This window comes from Ammospiza caudacuta, chromosome 5 (assembly GCF_027887145.1).
Source record: "Ammospiza caudacuta isolate bAmmCau1 chromosome 5, bAmmCau1.pri, whole genome shotgun sequence".
In the NCBI taxonomy this organism is placed as follows: Eukaryota; Metazoa; Chordata; class Aves; order Passeriformes; family Passerellidae; genus Ammospiza; species Ammospiza caudacuta.
In genome coordinates this window covers 7,790,544-7,817,180 of record NC_080597.1, presented here as the reverse complement: position 1 = coordinate 7,817,180, position 26,637 = coordinate 7,790,544, and the positions used below count along the sequence as shown (strand labels likewise).

Sequence of the window (26,637 nt, the reverse complement as noted above, 5' to 3'; positions counted from 1 at the left end):
AATGTCCCAATTGTCCCAACTTTCTAGCTGCAGTTGGTACTGAGTCATCTCCAAACAGAGAATCCTACTAGAATGCAAAGCACAAAATCCCATAATCCCATTTGTTTTGAAAGGTACATGCTTTACAAACAGATGAGCCACTCTCTTAAAACATCATTATCAAAAGCAGCATTCAGACTTTCTTATGAACAATCAGAACTCAAAAATATTTTGATATATATCTGCAGGGCAACAACCAAAATGAAGTGCAATCCACTAAAGAAAAACAACAAACCCCAGTTGCTTCCCAGCCTAGCAAACTCACAGCAACTGACCTTGAACAGAAACTCAGTTCCACACACACCAAGCACCTTCCTTGTGCTGCTTTGCTCAGCTCAGATTAAACAGCATGGGGAACACATGGGTTCTGTCAGGAACTCAGAGGATTCACTTGTTTCCTTCAGAAAACTGTCCAACAGGTCAGGTTCCTATGGTTTTCCATTTTAAAATGTTTATGGCTACTGGACATTCCATCTCACTCCAGCACAGTTACACAGAGCAGAACTTTCCATGGGAAGGTGGATATGAGTGGAAAGTGGCAAAGCAAGAAACACAACACATCTCTAAACCTTTAAAAGACGTACGCTATCTTATATACTTAAAAAAAAAATTATCATTTCAGGATGCAGAAAAGAGGCATGGCTAAGGACTTAGGAGCTAAATTAAAAAATGACACCTTGTCATCATGAAAAATGCTCATTCATTCTGAAATTAATTGTAGTGGTGCCAAAAATTAGGATTCACTGAAATTAGCTGTTAATACACAGTTCTGAAACAGGTGGGTTGCTAACAACAAAAAACCCACCTTATTTTAACATTTGCTTTTCTGCTGAAAAATCAAAAGAAAAAGAATTTTTTTTTCTTAAGAGAGTATGAAATAGTCTAAAACCCCTTTGCTCTTCCCTGCATATGGAAAAAATTGACAGCAGCCTGTTTGCAACATCCTAGGGCTGATTCTTCATTGATTTTTCTGTGCATATTCAGCCAGGCATACACGTGCTGGTTACTGTTGGCTGGTCAGTCCCTTGGCTGTGGGACACATTCAAATACAAGAACCTGGATTAGGTGCTCTAGGATCCATCCCTGCATGTGTGACACAAGCTGTGGCTTATGGTTCTGATACAGGGTAAGAAGCACAAAACTGATTTTCTGCAGAAGCCCACTCACTGAGAAGCTAAAGGTGGTATTTACTGTAGGCTCATGTCAGCCTGTACCCCTAAAATGTTTAAGCCTGTGCCTCATTTTACACACCTCTCAGTGCAATGAAAAAGGCTGGGATAATTCATGTGTCTCTCTGCTAATGCAGAAAGCTGTAGGCTAGACTAGACTAGACTATTATATGCCAAATTCCATAATGCAGAAGACAGCTTGCTTGCCATTTTGATAACACTCATCCCCACACTTACATGGTTTTCATTATGCCATATGTAAAGTTTCTTCCCTGCACATTTTTACTGAAACTGAAGTTACTGATAATATAAGATAATTACCTTTTACATAAAAGTAACATAGATCACAGCAGAGCTTTAATAAATATGCATAAAGTGAAACAAGAAAGTCCTTACATTGATTATACTCTCCCATGCACTACTAAAAAAAAGCAGTTGATCAAATTAGGTAGACCTTGGCTAAATTACCCTGAAAGAAAAATAACTTCTACAGCAAATGTGTCTTCACAACCTTGCTTGCTTCTGCCTTTCAAAGGAACCCTACAGAAAAGACCAGGAAGGCTGGGTGAGGAAATGGCCAGCACTGTGAACAAAAAATTACAAACTCAAGTTTTCTTTCCCCTCCTGCTATAAATATTATTCTGATTAAAGGAAAAGTCATGCAGAGCACCTGTACACGCTACAAGCTAATAGTACTTATCCTGGCATTTGTGACAGAAAAATGCATTTTTTTCACTGTCATAATAGGAAAATAATTTTGAACCTCTTGAACATATCAAGAGGTATTCACATTCAGATATCACTTCATTTTTTATTAAGAACAATAATTTAGGGTTATGAGTTTCATTTACAAGGAAATCACCTGATTTTCCTATAGTTTCTTATTATTCTGATAGTGGTTAAAAGCAACCATATTTACTACAGATATTTCCTTTGAATATTTCATGTCTGTATTACCATGATATTTATTTTCTAAAAGATTTGCTAAAGTGTCTAGCAAATTCTTACAATCACTTTATACACCTGTCAGTTTTATTTTAAAGTAACAGAAAAAGTACTTACTGGATTGTTATTGGTTTTCCCTGCAAGGATGATCCTAGCTTTAACCTTGTTCATATTGAAGTTTTTCAGGTAGGCATCATGAATTCTTTTGGCAAGTGATTTGAGATCTGCCATTTCTGAATCTTCTACATAATTTTCACCTGTCAGAATTTCTGCTTTGAGCTTGGCCTTCTCAGACCTCGGCATTCGTCCAAAACGTATTGCTGATGGGAAGATATAATTGTAAAACAAGCACAAATTATACAAGAACTTAAGCCTTTTACCATTGCTGATCAGAGCAGTAAGATTTTTCTGTCTAGAAAAACAGGTAGAGGTGAAGAGGTGAAGACATCACTCCCTTCCCAACACAGTCAGTGACTAATATGCTAAACTGAAGGAAATCAGGTGTTTCAGAACAGAAAGTGCTATCTGCAGTGGGCTAGAACACATTCCTTTTCCCTTCTGCATTACCTAAATATACTTGTATTTTGTTTTCTCCTTACTGAGTTCTACAACTCCCAGTGTGAAACTCAAAGTCCACCTTGGGAGCTCTTAAAACACTAAACAAACTCGTGACAGGAGCTTGGCAGAAAGCACACACATGAGCTGGAGAGCTGCAATGGAGCCTGAATCCCACTGCAGGGGCATCCAGTTCTTCACTCAACACATCTGTACTGCCAGTGGGAACCCCAAAGACCTGCATTTACAGCTCAAAGGCAACAAAGTCTCCTCTACCTTCCACACTCCATACTGCTTTCCCAACAGACTAACCCTTCAGGACTGGAGAGAACAATCTGAATATCCAATCCAGTCATTGGGATATTCTTCTGAGAGGCAGAAGATGCAAGGCTAAAACACCTCTGGGTATGGAGGTCTCCTGGTTTTTGGGCAAGTGGTCTTGCCACTTATGGGCACTTCTTCAGTTTCAGTTTCAAGCTAAGGCAGCCCCATTTGACCCTTGGGAGGTGTGCAAGGGTTTGAGATGGCTCATACAGTGAGTTGCTTGTACTGCATTTCAGCCTCCAAGCAGTGAGGACAGGACCTCACTGCTTACACTGACCAATTCAAGGCATGAACACCATCAGCCCTTCAAGGTGCCCAGGGATCTTCGCACGACATAAGGAGGTGACTCTAGGCATGGTCTGAAATACAGCTGTGGATTCAATGGAAGCCCAACAAGGAAAGCCTGTTTGGAATCTGGCTTAGGTGCTTCCTTCCCCTTAAGGTGGTCACATCAACATGTTGAAAAAGTGGAACAATACCTGCTCTAAACTAAAACTTACAGTTTTAAGACCTTACACATAAGTGTAAATTCAGTTGAGTGCTTTTCCTGAGAAGTATTGCCAGCAAGTCAGCAGTCATTCCCTTTCCCACATGTTTGCTGCAATAAAACTGTGGCTATGCCCTTCAAATGGAGCACAAGGTGGCCACAGTGTTTTTAGTAGGATGAAACAGCTTCACATGGATGTCAGTTCCTGCCAACCAGCACTGCTCCCTGCTCAGCTCCCAGCCTGAGATGTCACTTTGTTGCCCAGTACACTTTTTGAGGATGGTTATGCCCAGTCTTGCAGACACTACCAACCCTCTTCCAATGCACCTCAATCTCAGTCAAGGCTCACTACAAGAGAGCCAGGCTCCAGCAGAACCAGAGGGTAAACTCTCCCAATGCCTCCTGCTGGGACTCTAGACTACAATGTCACAAGCAGCTTCCCCAGTCATGTTCCCATCCCAACTGCATAGTTTCCTTAGGAAATTTGTGTCCTAACCCACAGCTTTTCACCTAACCCAGTGTTTTTACCTACTTTCACCTTGCACCTTCCCCCAGGTTCAGCCTGGACAATATCAGAGCCAAGCAGGGAAAACCACTGTCATCTGGCCAGGTGAGATGTGCTTCTCATGGCTTGGCCTCTCCCTCTTCACTGGTGCTGCTCAGCAAGCTCTGTCCTGCACTGAGAACTGCCTTGTGGGCTGAAATTGGTCTGTAAGCCACAAGCTTGCCACTCTTATCTTAAATCACTAGCACAAACAACAATATAACTTTTAAACTGGATATCTAAATGCTCTGAATTTTAAACCATTCTGTTTAACAAACAACCTACCAGATTCCTTTTGCACAGTCAGCATAGACCTTTGCCCTCCCTCCCCACTTTCTGAACCATCTGCCCAAGAGCTGTTGCACTGTAACCTGAAAAATAATGAAGGCTGCTTTCCTACAGATTTCTATCCTACATCACTCCCTCTCACAATGAAAGCAGTTGTTCTCCTCCTACTCTTCTACAAAACCCTTAATCAGAATTCTTCCAGGATTGAAATTTGTTTCAATGGCAGTACTGGTGCCAAAGTTCTGGGGTGAGGAAAGCAAATAAATGAACATTCATATGGACAAAATGAGACGTAGTACAACTGTGTAAAGCTCATAACAGCACATTTGGCAGCTCTGTATCAACCACATGAACCCACCAGGGAAACTGGCACCCCCACAGCGACCTATCCCATAAAAAATCTGAGGTTCAATTCATGTGTGTGAAGTAAAAATGCTATCCAAGTGCCTGCCTCCAGCAGCAGACTCTGGGTAGGAACAAACAAATGAAGGGCACTCTTACCTACCATTATGTGACATTCCAACTGAAAGGCACTTTTGAAAACGACAATATTGGCACTTGTTACGATTTTTTTTCTGAATTTTGCAGTTGCGATCACATTTATCATAGATGAGTTTTAAACGAATTGTTCTTCTAAAAAAGCCCTATAAAAAGTTTGAAAAAAACAATATGTAATATTAATGAGTGCTGATTACTAAGCTTCAATCATACAGGTAAAGTTCTTTTTTTTTCTTTTACCATTTATTTTAGAACAGCCTCTACCTCCAATGCTCTTTCCAGGATGTCTCCAGTCTGCAGTGCAAGGTTGCTCACACACAGGGACAGCAAATCCAGAGCCATCTCAACATTTTGTGTCACATCACAGAGCAACATGTCATTTAGGCTGTGGGACACACCTGGCTAGGATCTGGTTGCCCATCTCTAATAGATATTCTGCATTATTCCATAAGATTTACATTCAAATTATCATACTGACATGATGCATGAAAGAAAGCTGTACACAAAGACTGTTATTTCTCTCATGTTACCTTCTAATATAGGAAAAGGATGGAAATCTAAAACATTAAAGGAAAAAGAAAAGAATCTTATAATTCATGGGTCATATCATCTCAAGAATTATGCATTAATGATAAGAGTAATTTGTGCTAGAGACATGCCCTGGCCCCAAAACTACAAGAAGTACAAGACTCAGGGATTCAGGCAGCATGTGGTGGAGGTGAGAAACTCAGGATTTGTTGGTTTTATAACAGGAATGTGTTAGACTCCTCCTAGCCATACTCCCAACACAAAATGGTAGTGGAGCAAGAAGGTTTTGATTTTTTTTTTGTCACAGTTTAGTGTTTTGTTTTAGTATTTCACTAACTAATCACAGAAAAGCAGCATTAAAATTAGCACTGTGAATTGCTCCTGCCTGATGAAGGTCTGAGTTATGGTATCTGCATGACTTACTTCAGAAAAAAAGACCACAGACAGGAATTGTAATGGCTAGAGATATAGTAATGAAACATTTATATATCAAATGTTTATCTTCATATAAACATAAATAAAGTAACATGATTTAGGTTCTTAAGAAGAAAATGATGACTGTACCTTACAACCTTCACAAGCATGTACTCCATAATGGTAGCCTGAGGCTTTATCCCCACAAATTCTACATTCAATGTTTAGTGCTCCACTGGATGATTCATCTATGCTACCTGGAGCTGTGGCAAAATTAATGGATGAAGGACTGGATGCTGGTGAAAGGGTGTCTAAAACAAAAGGAACACTTCATAAGCAAGATTGATACAATTTCTATACCAACAATCACACAAAAAATGAGCTTATTCTAAAAATAATCTTGTGTTAATAGTTATTAAGTAAACTAACAGTTTAATCATAATTCTTTGAAAAATAATTCATATTTCCAGTGCAAACACAGACAGAATACAGGGTGTACCTTGCTAATTTTGATGTGACATGGGATGTCAAAAAGGAAAAGGCCTTACTGAAGTGACTCTGGCAACAAGAACCATTTGGGTGATAATGGATCCAATAAATACACACCACACCACACCACTGCTCTTGGCAGAAAGGTTGTGCACAGCTCATCTTGGATTTGCATCTTCCATCTCTTGTGCTGCAGGGATGAGCAGGGCATCTCTTGTGGCAGCACCACAAGAGACACATTCTTACCTCACTCAGATACACTTCAGATACATGTAAGGACTCCTGACATTTGAAAAGCTGCTCATAATTTTAAATGACAATCTAAACTGAGGGCTGAAAAGCAGATGGAAGAGCCCTGCACATCAGCAGAAAGGCTGAACAGATGTTAAAAGGAAGGTAACACAAATGCCTGATTCTAAAATAACCTGGCTCAGATATTTTGTGTTTTTCTTCTAATGGGTAAAGCATTTCTGAATCCTACAATGAAATAAACTCACCAGACGTGCCACCAGTGGATGAACACATTACTAAACAAACACGTTCCAACCTTAATTATTTCAATTAATATTTCCACCTTGTTTGAGGAAAATATTTTCTGAGGCCAGAATTTCTTTTATCTTCCATCTTGCAACTTGCACCACAAGACTTCAGCAAATTAATGGGTGTGTTATTTTAACAGACAGATTAAGAAACACTCATGAATGTAGGTCAGCAAGTATTATGTTGGAAAAAAAAACCTTGGCACGGAACTCAGAGTCTCCATTGCTAGTGCTGCCAAGCCCACAGGCATCAGAGTCATCAAGAACAGCCTAAACCCCAGGATTTTTTAAAAGTGCTATTTCATTTTACTTGCCTTATGGAATTTGAGCCTTGCAAGCTTACATTCTGCATGTTCTCTGACCACAAAACCAGCACATTTTGCAGTGAGCACGGAATACTCCATGAGAAGGTGACAGTAGAAGGTGATCTGAATTATTGTAGGCCTTGTACACACCTACACTCAAATAATTGTAAAGCCCCTGAAGGACCATGTTAAAACCAAATACACACATAAAGCACATTATAACTTTTCCTGTACAAGGCATCTCTCTCATGAGAATGTCTGCAACCAAAAGGGAACAAAATCATAGTTCTAGAAACATTCCTTCAGTCCATAGTGCCAGAAGGCAGCTCTCCCCATTCCCCTCAAACCCACACTGTTCAATTGCCTCAGTTCTACTATTCCAAGGTGAAATAGGGATAACAAGCTGGGAATTGATCTAAAGTAAGAACCCCCCAAAACAAAGCATAATGCAAACTAACCAAAAGGTTAACAGTAAACTGCTTCACATGGTCCTCCTGCTAAAAGACTTGCAAACACCCAGATTCAACAGGAAAACCTTACTGAGAACTCCAGTGTCCTACAGCACTGCAGTGATTCCCACTTTGATCTCCCAAAGCCTCTGACTAAAGGCTATGTAACTCTATATTAAATCATTCCTCAGTGATATTTGTCTAATATATTAACTTTAGCCTTAAGTATTTTAAGATTGTGCCATAATCAGCTTATATATTTCTAGTGTCACTTCATCATAAACAATAATTACAGCATTAAAGTAGTTATTAATTTCTACCATTCTATTTATAAAAGAAAGTTTTATGTTAAACCAAACTCTTACCTGTTATAACAGATCCATCAGATCCTGGACCATTTCCCAGTGACTGGAATTCTGTTAAACTTAAAGCTCCAGAACTATCATCACCTAGAGACTGGGACAGGTCTTGAATGCTCTCCATATCTTGTAGGAACTCTCCAGATAAAGGGCTGTCTATATCCTCCTCCTCCAAGGGAGTGAGGGGATAGAGCTGGTTTTCAGTGTCCACCATTTTGATCAAGTAGAGCAGTCACTTAAACCTCTTTATACTGGTGAAAGAATAATTAAAAAAAAACCAAAACAGATATTAAAAAAAAATATTTGAATCAGTTACAGCACACTGAATACAGGATTTCTAATACAAAGTGAAATATTATTCAACATTCTGTTGCTCTGGAAGCTTTATGCAACATGAATCATCAAGAGCACAGGGTGGGGAAAATTCCCCCAAAGACTTCAAGATGAATGAAAGTTATGACAAGGTCAATCTGTAGATGGTTGTTTTCTCTCCATTGTTGAGAAAAGTGTTTCTACAGAAGGCATTATGCACTTCCCACCAAAACTTATAACAAACATCAATATTCTACTCACTCTTCTTGAGCAGGAGAAATAAAGGCAATGCTGTCACTATTACTAAGTTGCCATCTCATTCTACCAGAAACATTAGTACAGATCTATTTGCACAATTTCTCAATTTCTCTATTTGCCCAATTTGCTCAATTTCAACAGGATAGTTTTATCCAGAAAAGGAAAATCATTTCTATGTCACATAGTGCAGCAAGCAGGAATATGTAGGAGAGTTAGTATGTGAATTTATCCATGATTTCCAGTTACAGACAACAGGGATGTTACGGTGCCCACTGTGCTGGTGGGTGAGAGCTGGACACACAGCAGGGAACAGCCCAGAAACACCTGGAGCTAACTGTGCTGTTTGCTCTTGGTTATCTACTCACATCCCTGACATAACCAGAACATACTCAGAAAAGAGAAATCCCTTGTATGTAATTTGTGGAAATAAAGTTAAATTCCTATCTGTGTGATATATCTATTTGGTGATGGGGGGAAACAGAAGGATTGTATTCCTCTGCAGACACTCAGCCCCAGGATAGCTGGGGAGGTTCCACTAGGCACTGGGCTTCTTGCACCCAGTGTTCCCTGCTGAATCACATACACATCTCTCCAAGTACCACTTCTTCATCCAGCACACATATTTTGAAAAGATTAAGAGAAAACTGAAGTCTACCCTCAACCAAAATAGGCATTATCTGTCAGGAAAGCAAAGGAAAGGCTTGAGAGCTGACCTCTGGACATGGCAACAGCTGCCTGGTATCCCCCAAACCACACCATACCTTTCCAGGTCTACAATCAATATGTAAAATTCAGCAGCCTTTTTAGTTAAATTTCTGTAAAAACAACCTAATAGCTAGTGAAACATAAATGGAGTGCTTCTTGTTTTAACTATTAAATTACATACCCTTTTGTACTTTCAAACACTACAATTAAATTACAGCTGCTTAATCATTAGCACACTTGTCAATGATTAACTGGTACTTAAGCAAGCATGGCAACAACATAACAATTTCTGAAGACTCAAAATATACTAATATTCACAATACTGACAATTAATTGTTTTATAAGCACAGAAAATCTGTAAGTAATATGCCTAGTATTTATGCAGTACAGTGCCTTCTGGCTTCTCTTGTGTTCAGTGCATGTTTGCACATGCATATGCTTTCACTGGCAGGTTTCACATAAGATGCATTGATCCTTGCTTGAATGAAAAAAAAACTCCTAAAATAAAAAAGGGTAATGAGTATGAAGCTCATTTAATATTCACAGAAAGAATTTAGCTTTACAAAAAGCCCTGTACATGTTGCAACAGTAGATGTAGTAGATGCAGCATGATGATTCCACTCAAAGATCTGTGTCTTCTAAGTATTGATAAAAATTCTGTGCCACAAAGACATTGGCAGAGGATTTTCTCAGTTTCCCCATACCATAATTCAGTCTCCATAACCCCTTTCTTATCCCCAAGTCACACAAACCAAAAACAAGATAATGGAACATAGAATAAGGACCCCATTTCATGTAATTATGGTTTTAAGGTCAAACAGGTTTTACTCTCTCACATCCTGTTATCTCTGAAATATGTCTATTTTCACAAGAAGTCCTTTCCCACCACCTCACTGTGAATACCCACTGAGTAACTTACCTATCAACTTGAAATCAGTCCCAAAGAAATCAGTCAGATTATTAAAGAAAAACACCTCAACATGCAGCTATCAGTTACTTGCTTCATTTTTGGCAAGGGATGGAGGGATACTAAACCTCCAGCCCTTCCACATTTAATACTTGCCTCACCAGGGATAATCTCTGTAAGGAAACAGGTCTCTGAGATGCAAAGGTCTCTGGGAACAGTAACAAAGTCTGATCTTTCTGCATAAACAAATTGATCGTGTAAAGGGCTTGCTTGCAAATACCAGGGTTAAAGTTGAAACAGCCATTACCTCTAGGTCATTTGGAGAATGCTGGGGTTGAAAACAGCACATGTAAACTCGTGATTGCAATAGATATTTTTAGAAAACTTCACTGGATAGGAAGAGCCTTGAATATGTAAGAATGTACATATGTAAGAGCCTTGAATATGTAGAATATTTCCAATATCCTGATTCAACACAAAAAATAGAAAACAGATTTGGTACCTACAGTGTGACACCCAGACTTCCACCCGGCAAAGGATGCATATTTTCTAATTTATCATGTGATAATTTATTCAATTTTCATAGTTTGTAACTTTACATACTTGTATTATTTTTGTTTTTAAAAGTATTAACAACATAAGTCAGAGAACATTTTCTATGCATGTGATGAAAAATTTTTGTAAGCTACTCCTTCATCAAGACTGCCAGTTGCACACCCCATCTTCAAAAACACTCACCCAGAAAAATGTCATCATTCTTCCCTTTACTCAGCTGTACTCCAAGATACCATATGCAACTTATAGGTATCCTTGCCTTCAAAAGAAATCAAAATTCACATACCCTAATTTTGAAAACTGACAGCAAAGTTGTAAAGTCAGGATCTTAAAAGTCACATAAGGAAAAATTCTATGCAAGTTTGATTTGAATTCTCTCCCCAGCCCCATGGCAGGTGAGTGAGCAAGTGGGGCTTGGTTGCCTCCTGGGGCTAAGCCCAGCCAAAATGACAAAAACAACATGGAAATTTTTTTGTTTGTTTGTTTATTTTGCTCAGCCAAACTCAAGGAGAACTTACTGAGCTAGGAAGCTTTGTTTCTTTGGACCCAGGATTTTCTGTGCCAATGGATTTTAAATTACATTGGCTAGTGTATGTTACAGATCAGTGTCTCTGAACAGGACCACTCAAACCCTCCTTCACAATGTTACTAAACATTTCAGCTGATTTCTAGACCTTCAAGACTATATATTCACTATTTCCCTTTTTCACTTATGTAACACATTTATTATACACTAAATAGTTTTAGAAATTTGTTTTGCCAAGATTACTGTTTAAGAACTAACTAATAACAGGGCAGCAACAAAATTATTCAGGAGATAATGAAACTATTTCTTTCAAATATCATACCCTCTCACTTTCACACAACAGATGCAGTCACTAATGGAAAAAAAAACTACAAAGAGGAAATTAATTTTCAGCAAACAGAAATAAGAGAGGTAATTAATCTCACCTAATGTCAAACAGCTCACTTAACATGTTTGGGTTGAGTGGAGCTCAATGGAATTTCCAGAGCCATGACTGATCTTGGAGGCCATGATTACACACTAAAAACGAGGTACTTTTCAACCCAACCACTTCCCTGATCCAGTTCACTGCAAAGCCTTACAAATATTAGCGCTGGCTCAATGGAGAGAGTAGAAATAAGCAGCTGGGAAGAGGGACACACGTGCTGCATGGCCAAAATATAACTGGAGCCTGAACCCCCTCTGCAGACTCCAGTGTGGACAGGCTGGGTCTGCAGAGCAGGCACTTGCACTGCCTGAGGTGAAGAAGCCAATGCCTCTTTGGTCTCCTGTGGGAGGTGAAAACTGCTCTACAGATCAGACAGCACCTCTATTACATTAAGGGGTATTACCATCTTTTGGCAGGGCTGTGGAACTGTCATGCAGGCTGCTATGTGCACATCCCATAGATATTCACCTTCCAGCTGTAAAATTGCCACTGAAATCCAGTAATGCCTGAAGATCCAGGCACTTACTCTGAGGTGACACAACACGATCCAAAAAATAAATTACAAAAATGAAATTAAAGTTCCAGTGCTGGAAACTCAAGCTGAGAGTAGAATCTAGCTCAAAGAAAGACTTCAGCTGCTGGCAAAGAATAAAGCAACATCCCAGCATCAAGTGGCTTTCTAAAGGAGAATTTTGAATTCAACAAGCCCCTCAAGACCCTGGTAACTAGGAACTCTGTTCAGAACACTTTATGTTTACACTGGCTTCATATTAGACAAGAAAACAGATTGCACCATATCTCATGCACACCATTAGACAGCCAGCCTGTACCAGACAGCTGAGCTGCAGACCACAGCTCCTGGGTATGGGTGCAGTAGGATCTGAAGCCTGCGTTTAAAGGAGCCCCTGCAATCCCTCTGGCAGCAGGAGCCACACTTGGTTTCATCAGCAGCAGGACAGGAAGGTTTTGCAACCTTTGCCTCCAGGCTCCAAAGACAAGACTTACAGGTCTGCCACCTCAAGTTTACACCTATCAGCAATCATGCTTGCTTTCTTCCACACAAATGGATGCATCAAACATGGCATTAATCAAATTTGCATCAAGGCCCTTCTGATAAAGGAAAATCCCATATTGTAAAGAGGGCAGATTGAGGTGTTGTTTAAACTGCCTTCAAGCTCAAATAGGTTCAAGTCTGCAGAGAATGCCACCATGACTGAGATGTTTTGGTTGTTTGGTTTGTTTTTTTCTCCTCTAAATGTGAGGTCTCATATCCAAAAAATAAATGCTTTGGAGGTTTCTGTAACTGGGAATAGGAAGACTTGACTTTTCTGTCTAGTGAATGCTGAACTGAAACTAGACTCAGAAATAGCTGCATGTCAAAGTAAAGCTTTCAAATCTCTTTTAAATCTATGTCTGCTGAATCCTTTAAAGAGCTGTCTACTCAGAACTTCAGCATAAGTCAAGAGTAATATAAATTAACAAACCATATAATACCATACTCAGGGTTATTGAAAAACCTGTAATGTTTTCCTTCAATTTACTGTTTTCTTCAAGAAGTGTTTTTGGAGGGGTCTTTGTTGCTTTGGGATTTTGTTTGTTTGCGGGGCTTCGGGGATTTTTTTGTTGTTGTTGTTGTTTGCTTTGTGTATTTTGAGTTCCTAGGTTTTTGTATTTTTTAACTACATTATAATTCAATCTGAATTTTAGACAGTACCAAGCCCAAGCAAGCACTGACAAAGACTCAAGTGAAAAACTTTGTGTTAAAAAAGTCTTTCGTCTTGCTTCAACTTTTATAGTCCAGATACACGGAAGGCCTAAAAACCTCTCAATTTGTAATGGTGTCTGTTTCCATTTTTATAATCAAACTGACTATCAGCCTAATCTATAGAATCAATACACTACTGTTAATATGGTTTAAAAAAAATCAGCCTGTAAAGCAGTATGAAGGAAGATTATTCAGTTTACATTAGTTGTTAATGCACTTAAAGCAAATATTCATATTGCAGTTCATAATATCCAGTATTTTTGAGGCATAACCACTGAAGAAAGTATATTTTATTAACAAGAGACTCAAAAGGACAAGAAGAATTTATTTTCTGCCAGAAGCTAAGCCATGGCATCATCTTAGTAACCTCTATGTTATAGAGCAGTCTGTGTTCTCTGCCATGTGCTGCCTCTCAGGCTCACTACAGTTCCACCAATGCTGCTCACAGCTCACCAGAACTTCTACTGAAAACCCCACTCCACTGTTACATTTACCACTTTGCACTTGCAACACACTCCCCCTTTTCCTTTCCCCTCCCAAATGAATCCCCAGCTTTTGCTCTTTATCCAGTCCAGTTCAATGTCAGCTTCTCTTCAAGTCTATATTCCAACAGACTTGAAGAGAATATATTCCAATATTCCAGTCAAATTATTCCACGCTTGAGGAAGATTCCAAAGTTTACATGTGCTATTCACAACAGTTTGTGCTTCTAAGTTCTACAGATTCTAAAGCCTCTGTGACAACACCTGGCAGGCCATGGAGCTGAGAGAACACACTGCCACACATGCTGGGTGTGTGTGCTGAGCACTGACATGTGGAGACCACAACTGCTGAGAAATGCAGATCTGGTGCATCATCTAAGAGGCTGCTCCTGCTGCATGCACATCAAAAGCTGGGCTCTGATTTATGACTGATATTGGAACCAAGGAGAGGTCACATTCAGACAAACACGACATACATGTATTTGCTATTTGATCCAAGAGCCAAGGTCACGTTCACACAAATGTGTCATCTGAGTGTTTGCTTTATTTTTATTACCCCCTTGATGAACTTCAAGTTATTTTACTTTCCTCACATGTCCCAAAAACTCCTTGCCCATTTATTTGGTGTGTCCCAAAAACTCCTTGCCCATTGACTTGGAAGTTGCCAGGTTTTTCCAAGTTTTGCAATACTGTATAAATGTCTGATGAGCTAATTACATAAGCCAAGCTTTTGAATTGATTAACAGTTAGGGACACCTTCATTTCAGAGATCAGAGCTCAGATTGAGGCTAAATCTGGTTGCATGTATGGCTGGAATTAAGGGAATTAAGAAAAAGGAACAAGCCAAAAATCCCACAAAAACTGCATCTTATGAACTGCAGGCATACATGAGATGCCCTAAGCCATAGTCAGGTGTTTTTTTCCTAAAATTAATACATAACAATAAGTTTGAGTGGTGAAGTCAAAGCTGATTACAACATGTCCAGCATTTACAAACAGCCCACGCATTTGCCCCAACATGCTGCTCACTGGGAACCAGATCCTTCAGACTAAATTGCAATGCTGCAATTGTTTCCTTACACATGTGATTACTGCATCTCAGGTTATGAAAAGTGTGTGCTCAACAATTTTCTAACTATGCCCTGATATTCCACTGAGACCTCATTTGTTGAAGGACACAGACATCAGAGGGTAACAGGCAAATAGAAATTGCATTTTAGAGTGGTGCCTAAATGATTATCTCCAATATAATCAATTCTTGTAGTAAATAAAATGTAAGTCCCTCGCTAAGTCTCTTACAGAATACATTTTCACTACATATGGTAAAAATAAACTTCATAAGGTAACAAATCAAAGACATCTGTGCAACTGAAATTGTCAATTAAAATTATAATCTAATATACACAGATGCAGTGCAAGGCAAAATTTTTGGCTTATTGATGGTGCTGCTACATAAACCTCTCACTCAGAAGATTTACTTGCTCACATGTTTGATAAAAACACCCAAAACCAAATAAACCCACAAAAACATAACATACATGAATGTTTTGTCAATGAAAACATCATAACTTTTACAAGCATAACTGTCTAGTAACTCCTCCTTACAAATGTGCAAATTCAGACATACTATATTTAGGAAAAGAAAAAGCCAATTGCCACTAACTTAAGGTGAAAAAACCACTTGGATGCACTTTCTGAAACTGATGGTATTTCAACAATATTTAGGGTTCATGTGTAAGTACAGATAACTTCAAATGTTCTTACAAAACAGGATCTAGAAATCCCTTTTGGCTTTTATCTGCAGACTTTATGTGTGATAGCAAGTGGTATGTATTCTTGATAATAACATATTCTTTAGTATGTTATCACAACATATATATATATAATATATATTATAACATAACATATAGCAGTAACATACTGTTTTGAAATTAGAATGCTTGCTGTGTTGTAAATAAAAATACTTGTCTTTAGCTGAAATGTTATAAAAGAAGCATAAGAAATAATGACATTATCTTTTGTTTTCTGAGCATATTTAACCTTCCTGTATTATTTCAACCTTGCTTATTCTTCAAAAGAAGAGCAATGGATTGCTCCTATGACATAAATACTTCAACTCATTCATAAATACAACAACCTCATCCAAGGCCATGCATTATATATGACAGATGCCAATTAATTTTGAGTTTATTGACTGGCAATGAAATTTTTGCAGCTGCATGTGGTTTTGTGAGTTTAAATAGCGCCATAAAAGTTTGGGAGCACTGAGGCAGTGCCCAGATTTGAGAGCCACCATTCACACAGGTGTTTACTATTGCCCACATGGCACCCCCAAAGCATCACAAACACACTGAGGCTGCTTCAGCCTGAGCTTGCTTGTTCCCCTGTGCTGGCTGGAAACTGAGAGCCAAACAGAACAGACAATTGCTGAATTCACATTGCATCGCTTCTTCAGCAGGGTCAGTAATGTGTTTTCCTTTCCTCTTCCCAGCCACAACTTCCATGAAAATGACAGAACTTTAGTGCCTTTGGCAGCCATTACTGCTCTCTCTAATTTGAGAAGGTTTGTAGGTTCAGAATTATTGGGCTGGGGGCACAGGACAGCAGACATACTGCATAACCTGACAGGTAACTAGACCACAAGAGTAAGAAAACAATCCTGAAAATTGCTCTCAGTTTTGGAGGAAAACTCTCTTCCAAGACTGATCTGGACATTTGCCTGCACCACCCCCTAATTCCTGCAGACATCTTAATGGCAACATTCTTCCTGAATAAAGAGCTATTGTTTTGGAACAAAACTTTCAATCTGAAAGGAGAAGAAAATAAGAAAAAGATAAATTGAAATTACTTAATTCAAAAATTTGAAAGATGTGTTTAGCATATTGATTTAAGATTGTGAAAAGTTCCATTTGAGTCTTACCTGCCATTTAATGATTAGGCCTTGCAACCTCCCATTTTTAGTGGGACTAAATTTTGACTGTGAAAAGTTCCATTTGAGTCTTACCTGCCATTTAGTGATTAGACCTTGCAACCTCCCATTTTTCGTGGGACTAAATTTTGACTGGATTTTGACTTAGACAGATACAATTTCTCCATCTGACAAACTCCCAAATTTTGCCACACTGATCTCATTACACATGTCCTGCTCAGAAAAATAGAAATAAAAAAGCCCACAACTTTGCATCTGTACCTTTTTCTACAAAAGCTCTCCTACTTAAGACCAGTATTCCTTTAAAAGAAACATGAACTTTCTTAGTTTTCTCTTTTCATTGGTAGCTTAAACTTCTGGCTTGGGCTCCTTATTTTTGGCTCAGGACAAAAGACAAGTTGCTTTGGTATGTGATACTGCAATTATTGCTTCCAAGATCAATAACAACAAAAAATGTTGTTCCAAAAAATGTATGTTTCTTCCTCAAGAATACCTCCTTTCAGTCACCAGCTCACTCCCCATCCCAAATCTCAGGTGACAGTCCTTTTCAATATTCTTTCAGCTGTCTTTCCCTCTCCCCTCTCACCCATATGAACCCATCCCAAATCACCTCCTTCACCCCCTTGGTGCTCCAGTCTCCCATCTCAGCTCCTCCAGCATCTGCACAGCTGCACCCCCCTCACCATCTGCAGCTCCTTGCATGATTCATCACCAACCATAACAGACCAGGATTATTCACTGGCTGAAAAGCTACAGTGGAATTTACATCTGTTTCTGGAAGACATTCAAGAAGCCTGAATTCGCCTTCTTAGCAGAGAACACCACCACTGTGTATTTTCAGTGGTTTTATTTCCCTGATAAACTTTATTCCCTTGTGCAGACATAATAACATGACTTATTTGATAAATTAAATTCAGCTTAGCAGAGGGATTTATATCCTTTAAAAAATAATGACCCTCACAAAATGTTACAAATTTAGGCCTCTTCTGCTTGCAAGTGTCTTTCTGAAAATTGAGTCATTCCAATGGGCTAACTTTTACACTCTTCTACCTGCACATAAAAATCCAATGTCATCTGTAACTAGCACCTGAAGTTTTTAGTTCACTTATTCTTTATTGTTCTAAAATTTTACTCATTCATTAGAAATACTTTTCCTCTTGTTGCTCAGCTATTACGTTTAAGTAAATAAACAAATGAAACCTGCTAAAAATAAACTAACTTCAATTTAATGTCATGCCACAACTAGAGTGGAATGCAAAACAAAATTCTTTCACTTTTTCTTGCTGGGCTTTTTGTTGGTTTTGGTTTGTGGTTTTGCTTTTTTTTGCTAAGAGAAAGGCCTTCAGTTTTACTCTGACAATTCAGACATCCCTACCTTTAAAAGTTTTTCTTTGTGATAAATGTATCACACAAAACCAAAGTTTACACTGAGCTAGTGTTACTGACAGGAGCCTTGGCAACAGGCATGAATGCAATTAATCTACATTTTTTGGCAAATGGACATCAAGTGCTTGTACTTGCAAGCTCCTGAAGTGTCAGATAGAGGATATACTTGGGACACATGACTTCACAGCTCTAAATCAGGTCACTCACTACAGTGTACAGATCACAAGCCTCACACTCCTGCGTGATCAGAAAGTGCCAAACTATACCCAATTGTTTTCCTGCATGATCAAAAAGTGCCAAACCATACCCAATTGTTTTCCTGCCATGTTTTCCCTGCTCATCCTCTATGATGTGATGGGTATCTGGTGCCCAGTTTAACAGCAATACCAGCACTGCTGTACATCTGCCACCCCACTCCTTCTAAGCAAGAAAGCATCTGAACTGCAGAAAGGTGGAGGAAGAATATGAGTCCAGTGGAAGAGCCAGGAAAATAAAATCTCTTTTTAAAGCCATGTATGTATTTTCATATTCCAGTTTTACTTCACTTTGTAAGGCATTTCAGCTGCCTTGAATCAGACATTGCAAGAGCAGTTATGGGGGACACAGCACACAGTCCCTCTCCCAAGCAGAGTTACTGGCTGCAAAATAAGGTTACTTTAAGGGTACCTAGCCAAGTCAGCTTAAGTAACACACATCAAAAGGATGTCCCTTCAGTAGCTCCCTGGCACTGCCGTGTCCCTCTGTCCTTCCAGCCACGCTGCTCCCCGGCGCCTGCGCTGGCTCTGGCGCTGCCGGGTCCCGCTGGCACCGCGAATGCCCCGGGCCGGAGCTGCCCCGGAGCCTGCCCGACACCGCTGTGGCCCGGAGCGGCCTGAGAGGCTCCCAGGAGAGCGCCCGGCCGGGGCACTGCTCGCTGCTCGCTGCTCGCTGCTCGCTGCTCGCTGCTCTGCCTCCCTGCCTCCCGACACTCCGGGCCAGCTCCGGGAACAGTCCCTGGCCGGTTTAATTCCCCAGCGCAGACGCAGCTCCATTCACTGAATCGGTAACACAGGAAAACCACGGACAGCTACAGAGAGCTGAGCAGACCCACCGAGGGGCAGCAAACGGGACGGACAGAGGAGCACGGATGGGAGAGGGAAAGGAGCACAGATCAGATCCAGCCATGCTGTGCAGCCACACTTCTTGCTGTAGCCTGTCTTTGCAGGGCTGTCAGGAACCACCGACAGAGGACATTCCATTCTTTTTTGCATTTATGTGTTCATTCATACATGCTGAAAATCAGGTGCCCAGAGCATATATTTATCCTGAAAATATTGGCCTGTTTATGCACAGTTTCATCTGTACATCCCCAGCACAGAACCACAGGTACAGCTGCTGCTTTGTTCAGAGGCAGTAACCCTGTGCTGCTTGTCTCTCACTCACCTAGGTACTAAAGCTTGTCTCTTACTTACAAAGCTGCTACCTGATTTGATCACACTGGCCTGCTTAACTGCACACAGCATGTGTGCACTTTATATGTATATATAAATATATGTAGCTATATATATATATATATATATATATATTTACATATTTTATGTGTATGTATATATATATATATATATATGGCTATTTGGTAATCTTCCACTGAAAACTGCCAATGAGCCAACAGTCCCGTGGGCTGCAATTAATTGTATTTTAATATCAGAGTGTAGGAATTAATTGACAGCTGTACTGGAGGATTCCTCTGCTCTGTTGGACAAAAAGCCACCAGGCACTAATTAACAAGAGCCTCCAAAGCAGCCTCCTGACACAGCACCCACCTTCTCCCTTCTCCTCCCCTGCACATCCAATTGGTTGCACATTATATTCTTCAGCCTTACTACTCCAGGGAATGTTTTCCACACCTGTTGACTAAAGATGCCAGAGAGTTTGGCTTGGTTTTGTTTGGTTTTGTTTAATGGGAACCTGCCCCATGACTGCAGTGTCAGGTACTTTGTACAACTCTTCCTGAAGCAGTAACACTGACAGCAGGCTAGCAAACATCATCAGTAATTCAAGCCTTCACTTTCAAGTAAGGTTTTGCAAATAAAACATGAGCTGTTCTTACCTTCTGAACATTCATGTTCAGTGGTTTGCTCTGTGATTTGTTATATCAATCATTTCCTGTAAATAATTTTTAAAACAAAGCAGGCATGTAGCACTTCTTTGTGTAACAAAACAAAACAAAGAATGGCAATACAAGCCTGTATTCAGGTAATAGAACTTACTCAGCATAAGAGTGCTGGATGTATGGATATACACAACAAAACAGTAAGATCTGCCTCCAGATCTTAACCACAGGCTGTAGAATAGTTTCAAATGATCCACTTTTATGATTTCTTTTGTTGTTGTTAAATGTAGATAATATTAAGTCATTGCAGAATTATTTTTCCATTTAAAGTACATCAAACTCTAAACCATTCACCATGATAAGTTCTCTCAGCTGCAGAATGTTATACACTCAAAAATGAGCAAGGATTTGCACAACCAGCACTCCAAACAGCAGCTCTGGTTTCCCTCCACATACTTCTCAACAAAATGAAAACAAACTCATGAGATACAAAAATATGAAATATGAAAATATTGGACTAACTTGCTTTCACATGTATTTCATCTGTCTGGAAACATGCCAAAGAGCTGCACTACCTCAGTACAACTCCAGCTCTCTGCTCTGAGTTCCTCAAGGCAGACACATTTTGGAACAAGTTTCTTTTACTATTTGGAAAGATTTAGGGAATAATTTCTCAATTTATTAATCTTTTAAAACCCATGACAGTGTATCAGCATTTTTAGAAAGGGATAGGTAATTTGCCAAATGCTTGTCAATCTCTCCTACCCTTAGTGTTTCCACAGGCATGAGACAACTTGAACTTAAACCAAGAAATTTAGATGAACACAGCACCACAGGACAAACTATGCCTCTTTTGTAGTTTGCATCTTTCCAAAGTATGAAATATTTTAACACCTTACACACATTTTAAGACTTAGCAAAGCCTTAAACACAAACCAGTCATGTAACAGCTCCAGCCTCAGTCAGGATTAGAGTGCCAGGGAGCCGTGGTTTATAATTTATAGTAATCTGTGCACGAGAAGATTCACTGGACACAGAAATTACACTTCTTAGATATTTAAAGACACGTGCAATGCACTTATAAATAAATATTGTTTCATAAGCAGAAACTATGAGAAGTGGTATGAGGAAGTGGAGTCAGATTTGGCAACATCTCAATGCCACATGCAATCTGGTCACACAACAGTCTCACATTACTTGAGTATCTTTACAACACGTCAAATATCACACTCTTGGAGAGATTTTAGCTTTGAGCATTGTGATGATGAAGAGCCTAACTTTACCAGGCTTTCCACCTCAGTGAAGGATTCAGCCTTCTACTTCATAAAATGTCATTCAATGTTTAATTTAACAGACCTGGTCCTTTGAAATGCTGAGCACTATACTTCTAAAATATTAAGAATTCAGAATTCTACTGACTAGCACCTAAGACAGCAGCAGATATCAGACTATAAGGAAGATATCAGACTATAAGATATCAGACTATAAGATATCAGACTATAAGTAAGTTTGACTTTGCTCTCCTGACTGTACTACTATTTTCTGTTTATCAACTATTTACTGCCACTACATGCTCAGATTTCTTTCCTTGTCATTTGACTATACATTAATCACTTTTTACAGAGATTCTGTGCCCAGTCCATGTATGTACTCACCCCTTCAAGCAGCATCTTGCAAGGCTGAAACAGAAGTTGTTTTCCAGAATCTTTTCCCCTTCCATTTCATGTGTAGATTGGTGTTAACAAGGAGTTCTTCATCAATAAAAAGCTGCTGACATTCTTAAAAGAAAAAAAAAAGTGTCAATAAAATTCCCCAGGGCTTACAATACTGATTTTGCATAGCTATGATGTAATATCACTTAAGAAAAATATTTCTTTATGCTTCTTCTGAAAAAAAAGCTTTCATTTCTCTTGGGCTAAGATAATTTTTAAATGATTGAGTTTTTTTAATATGTCCCTAGTTTTACAGCTGGACCACACTGACATCTAGCTAACTAGGGAATATAACTGGTATATCCCAATATAATTCAGATTTTTTTCTTTCATACTAAAAGAATTCAAAACCACTCAACTGAGAACACTATGGTGACAGCCCTGTGCTATTTTAATTATCTGTTATAGAGTAAAATATTTTTACTTCTAAAGTAAAAGTATTTACTTCTAAAGAGCATTCTCACAAAGTCTTTCTGTGGACACCTTTAGAGCAGTTACAGTTTCCAATGTGCACACACAGCCCCATGAGATGACTTTGCAACTGACCTTTATTTTGAGGATTTACATCTCAAAGGTAGAGATTTTGGTTTTATATACTTTATAAGGTCTATATATTTATAAAAAAGCATATGTAGCTAAAAATATCAAACAAATTAGAGCTGCAGAGAGGTTTTGAAAAAGTGGATTTAAAAAATGTTTAAAATCCAAAATTATGTAAGAAAATATGGTTGTACATTTAAGAAATATGAATTCAACTTCATTTGTTTTCCAAGGTAAGTATGGTGTTCTCTGCTTTCCCCCTTGCAAAAATATGACATGTGCAACAGAAGCAGAAGTCAGAACCCAAATCTCATCAGGAAAGCTATAGAAAAGTAAGGACAAGAATAGAGCTGTTTGTAATTCTGAAGTTCAAGCTGCTTCTGAAAAAATAATAAGAAAAGTTATGTTTCCTTGGGACAACAGTGAGCATTAGAATCCATTTTTTAGAACAAGATTAGCATCTTAGGCCATATATCCTACTCTCCTGTAGGACATTATTGTCCCTTATATTTTTATAATACTCTGCACACGAAATATTAAAAGCATAACAGCACAAAATCACAGCTGAAGTGTAACCCTCTCTCCATGGTTTAAAATTCATTACACCCTTTATGAGGACTACAATATTAACAGAAAATGAGGACACTAAAGAACTACTTGGAAAGCAAGTGACAAACCCACAAGGTGTTTCCAGCAGGTAGCCAAAACTCCCCATGCACCTGACTGTAGAGGATGACAGTCAATATAAAGCACCAACAGCTTGATAAGAATGTTTTTTTGGACCATGCTAAGAGTTCCTTCCAAACATGGGAAAAGACAGGAGGCATGCAGTCTGGGGAGTTCCACAAACCTCTGGTAAGGTCTGCATGCCCTCATCCTTCCCACACACTACATTGTATTACTTGAAATTCCCAAAGTTGCCACTCAAAGTCACTGGGAGCTGATGGCTGCTCATGCCAGCCAACAGAAGTTACGGTGCTGGTTTGGGTTCAGCAGACGTGTGACCACATCACATGAACCACAAGTGCCTCGGTTCAGCACGAGACCAGGTAGCAGCCTCAGTGCTAAGTCAGTGGTTCAGAATTTACAAAGGAAATCGTTTTTACAGCTGATCCGTTTTGCTGCCTGCAAAGCAAATTTTAATAGGTGAGCAGTGCCAGATGCCAATGAGAAAAGTCCGTGCATGTTCTGTAATACAAGGAGTTTGACCACGATTTTCCTTCACAACAAAACTTATGCAACACCTTTATTAGTGCAGTACTACTAAGACACCCAATGCCAAAAGTGCCAAACATTATCATTCCAGATAATCCTGTGTGACGAATCCTGTGCTCATACTTCCATCAGAGAGCTTAGGAACAGCTTCCCGTGTCATTGAGTGAGACTGGGCCAATCCTAATATGAATACAAGGCAACACCTTTTCGCACTCCTTTCCTTTGTTACTCCTGGAATGCTTTTTGAAAAGCAAGTATCCAGCCCCACGGGGACAACCAAGAAGGCGGCAAACCGCAGAAGCAAGCCCCGGAGGCGTTCCCAGTGACCTGTTCCTCGCCCTCGGGACAGAGGACCCTCCTCTGCCCAGCCGGCCGGGAACAGCACAGCCCGCCGGACCGAGCCAAGCCAGCAGCGGGCACCTCCAAGCGCGCACTTTCTGCCTCGTGCCCGAGTTCATTCCAGGTTAAGGGCATCCAGATGTTCCATTTGGGACACATGACAGTTGCCAACCAGCCCCTCGTGTGACAGCCCCTCGCATTACCCCCTTCTCCGTTCCCACCTCCAGCGCCCTGAAATCCCGCTCCCCGTGAGCTTCCCGGGAGTCTCTTTACCTGCGCCGGGCCGGCTCTGCCCGTCCCGCAGCCCCTCGGCCCCGTTCCCGCAGCCGGGCCAGGGCTCCGCTCCGAGCGAGCAGCGGGAGCCGCTACAGCATCTCCCCGGGCCGGCTACCTCCTGCTGCTGCTGTCCGCCGCCGCTCGGCCGAGGGCTTCACACCGCGGCGCCGGAGAGATAAGTAACAGCGAATGGCAAGGGAGGGGAGGAGAGGAAAGGACAGGTCATTAGCAAAGCCGCCGCCGCGTTAGCGAGCCGGGGGCGTCACCCAACCCCGGGCGGGCGCTCCCGCCTCCTGCCGGCGCCCCGGCCGGGACACGGGCACCGCGCGGGCAGAGGCCGCCCCTAAGGCAGTACCGTGCATCGCTGCCACGGGCCGCGCAGGGCGGGGCCGCGCCGAGCCGTGTCCCCGGCTGCCGGCGGGGAAGGAGCGGGAGCGGGGAAGGAGCGGGGAGAGAACGGGAGCGGGGCGGGAGCGGCCGGTGACAGGTCCCGGAAGTGAGGTCGGCACACACCTCCCGCCGCGGCCGTGCGCCATTGGCGGGGCGGGGGCGGCCCCGCTCCCCTCACACCCCTCACTGCCCTCACACCCCCCACACTCCTCATTTCCTTCGCTCTCTTCATTGCCTTCACTCCGTTCACTGCCCTCACACTCCTCACTGCCCTCATACTCCTCACTGCCTTCACTCCGTTCACTACCCTCACACCCCTCACTGCCCTCACACCCCTCACTGCCTTCACACCCCTCATTGCCTTCACTCCGCTCACTGCCCTCACACCCCTCACTGCCTTCGCTCACTGCCCTCACACCCCTCACTGCCTTCACTCCGTTCACTGCCCTCACACCCCTCGCTGCCCTCAGTCCTTTCACATCCCTCCCACCCCTCACTGCCTACATTGCCCTCACATCCCTCTACTGCCCTTGAACTCCTCAGTGCCCTCACATCTCTCGCTCCCCTCACTCCCCTCACAACCTCCCGGCTCCCGTTCCCTCCGTGCCCCCGCATTTTTACCGGCACAGGGGGCTGAGCGGGTCGAGCCTGAGCCCCCCGGAAGTTCGGTGAGGGGCGCATAAAGCCCCGCCGGCCGGAGGGGCGGCCCGGCTGCCTGAGGGCCGGCGAGGAGGGGCCGTGGCTGTGCCCATCCATCTGTGCCCTACGAAACACTTCTCAAAATCATATAAATGCGTGCTTGCTTTCACGTTTGCATTCCATGTGGGGAAGACAAAAAAAACCAACCAACCAACCAAACCCAAAATTTAATCAGGAATCTCACTTAATTAGTGAGCTGAGTAGTCAATGGCACAGTACTGGGATGATAAAATAAGACTCGCTTCAGATGTTTCCAATGGGAAGTTAAATGAGGCCTAGACAGGGAAGAGAGCACTGTTTTGGTGGTTGGTCCATACTACTGCAGCAAGCACGACACTTAATTCCATACATTTCTCATAAATTTGGGTTTGAATAGCAGAGCACTTGGTGCAGAAACAGCAGTAACAGCAGAGGCTGAAAAGCCCCCAAAGGCATGGCTCAGGACCAGCCAGCAAAAGGCAATATTGACCATGCAAAACAGAAGCTAAATAAAAGCCTTATATTGATTTAAAGCATTTCAAACAGTTTCAAACTGGTTCTGGTCACAGTTCGACTTCTCAACCACTACAGCTGCTCACAGTCTGTCCCAAGCTGGCCAACACCCAATGCCACAAGAATCAGTTGATTTAGCAGGCTAATTCCCAGTTTAACACCTACATATTTCACCACAGGTGAGGTGACATAATGCAAGTGCTGCAGGAGAATTTTCTAGAGCAAGGTGTTGGAATGGATGCAGGCTTTTGCCTGGGGAATATGCACGTTTTGAGGCACTTGCCACAGCTGCCAGTGAGAGGCATGCCAGGTTGACTCAGCTTTTTATCAATACCTCATCTTGCCCTGACTCATGCACAAGCGCTGTCCCAAAGGCAGTAAAACACAAAATATTTATTGGAATTCAAAATGAGTTGTGGGTTGTTTCCTGTTTATGAGCTGTGGCCTCCTCAGCCCACACCAAATGTAGCAAGCTCTGTCTGCAGCAGGGAGGGCTGTGTCACTCCAGGCATGGAGGAGAGCTCTCTTAACCCCTGTTCTGGAAGTGATTCTTCTGAAGAACTTGGAAACATTTTGTCCATGAAAATGACTGGTGATGCAGAAAGCGGTAAAGGAGGAGAATCTATTCCATGTTTAAAATATTTGCACACGAGACTGTAGTAATTCCTTTTGTACTGAAAGAGCTTTTAAAGTGTAGA

General features: G+C 41.1%; 1 protein-coding gene across 1 annotated transcript in view; it reads right to left on the bottom strand.

Annotated features, from left to right (window-relative positions):
* Positions 1-24,816, bottom strand: part of PPARA (peroxisome proliferator activated receptor alpha) — a 33,317-nt gene extending 8,501 nt beyond the window's left edge. Inside the window, exons 1-7 of the mRNA XM_058804720.1 lie at positions 24,714-24,816; positions 24,356-24,510; positions 21,932-22,054; positions 7,939-8,183; positions 5,942-6,102; positions 4,857-4,995; positions 2,271-2,473 (exon numbers count right to left, since the gene is read on the bottom strand). Coding sequence (XP_058660703.1) covers positions 2,271-2,473; positions 4,857-4,995; positions 5,942-6,102; positions 7,939-8,146 — 711 coding nt within the window. The 5' untranslated portion in view covers positions 8,147-8,183; positions 21,932-22,054; positions 24,356-24,510; positions 24,714-24,816. The remainder of the gene's footprint in view (positions 1-2,270; positions 2,474-4,856; positions 4,996-5,941; positions 6,103-7,938; positions 8,184-21,931; positions 22,055-24,355; positions 24,511-24,713) is intronic.
* Positions 24,817-26,637: the final 1,821 nt, after the last annotated feature.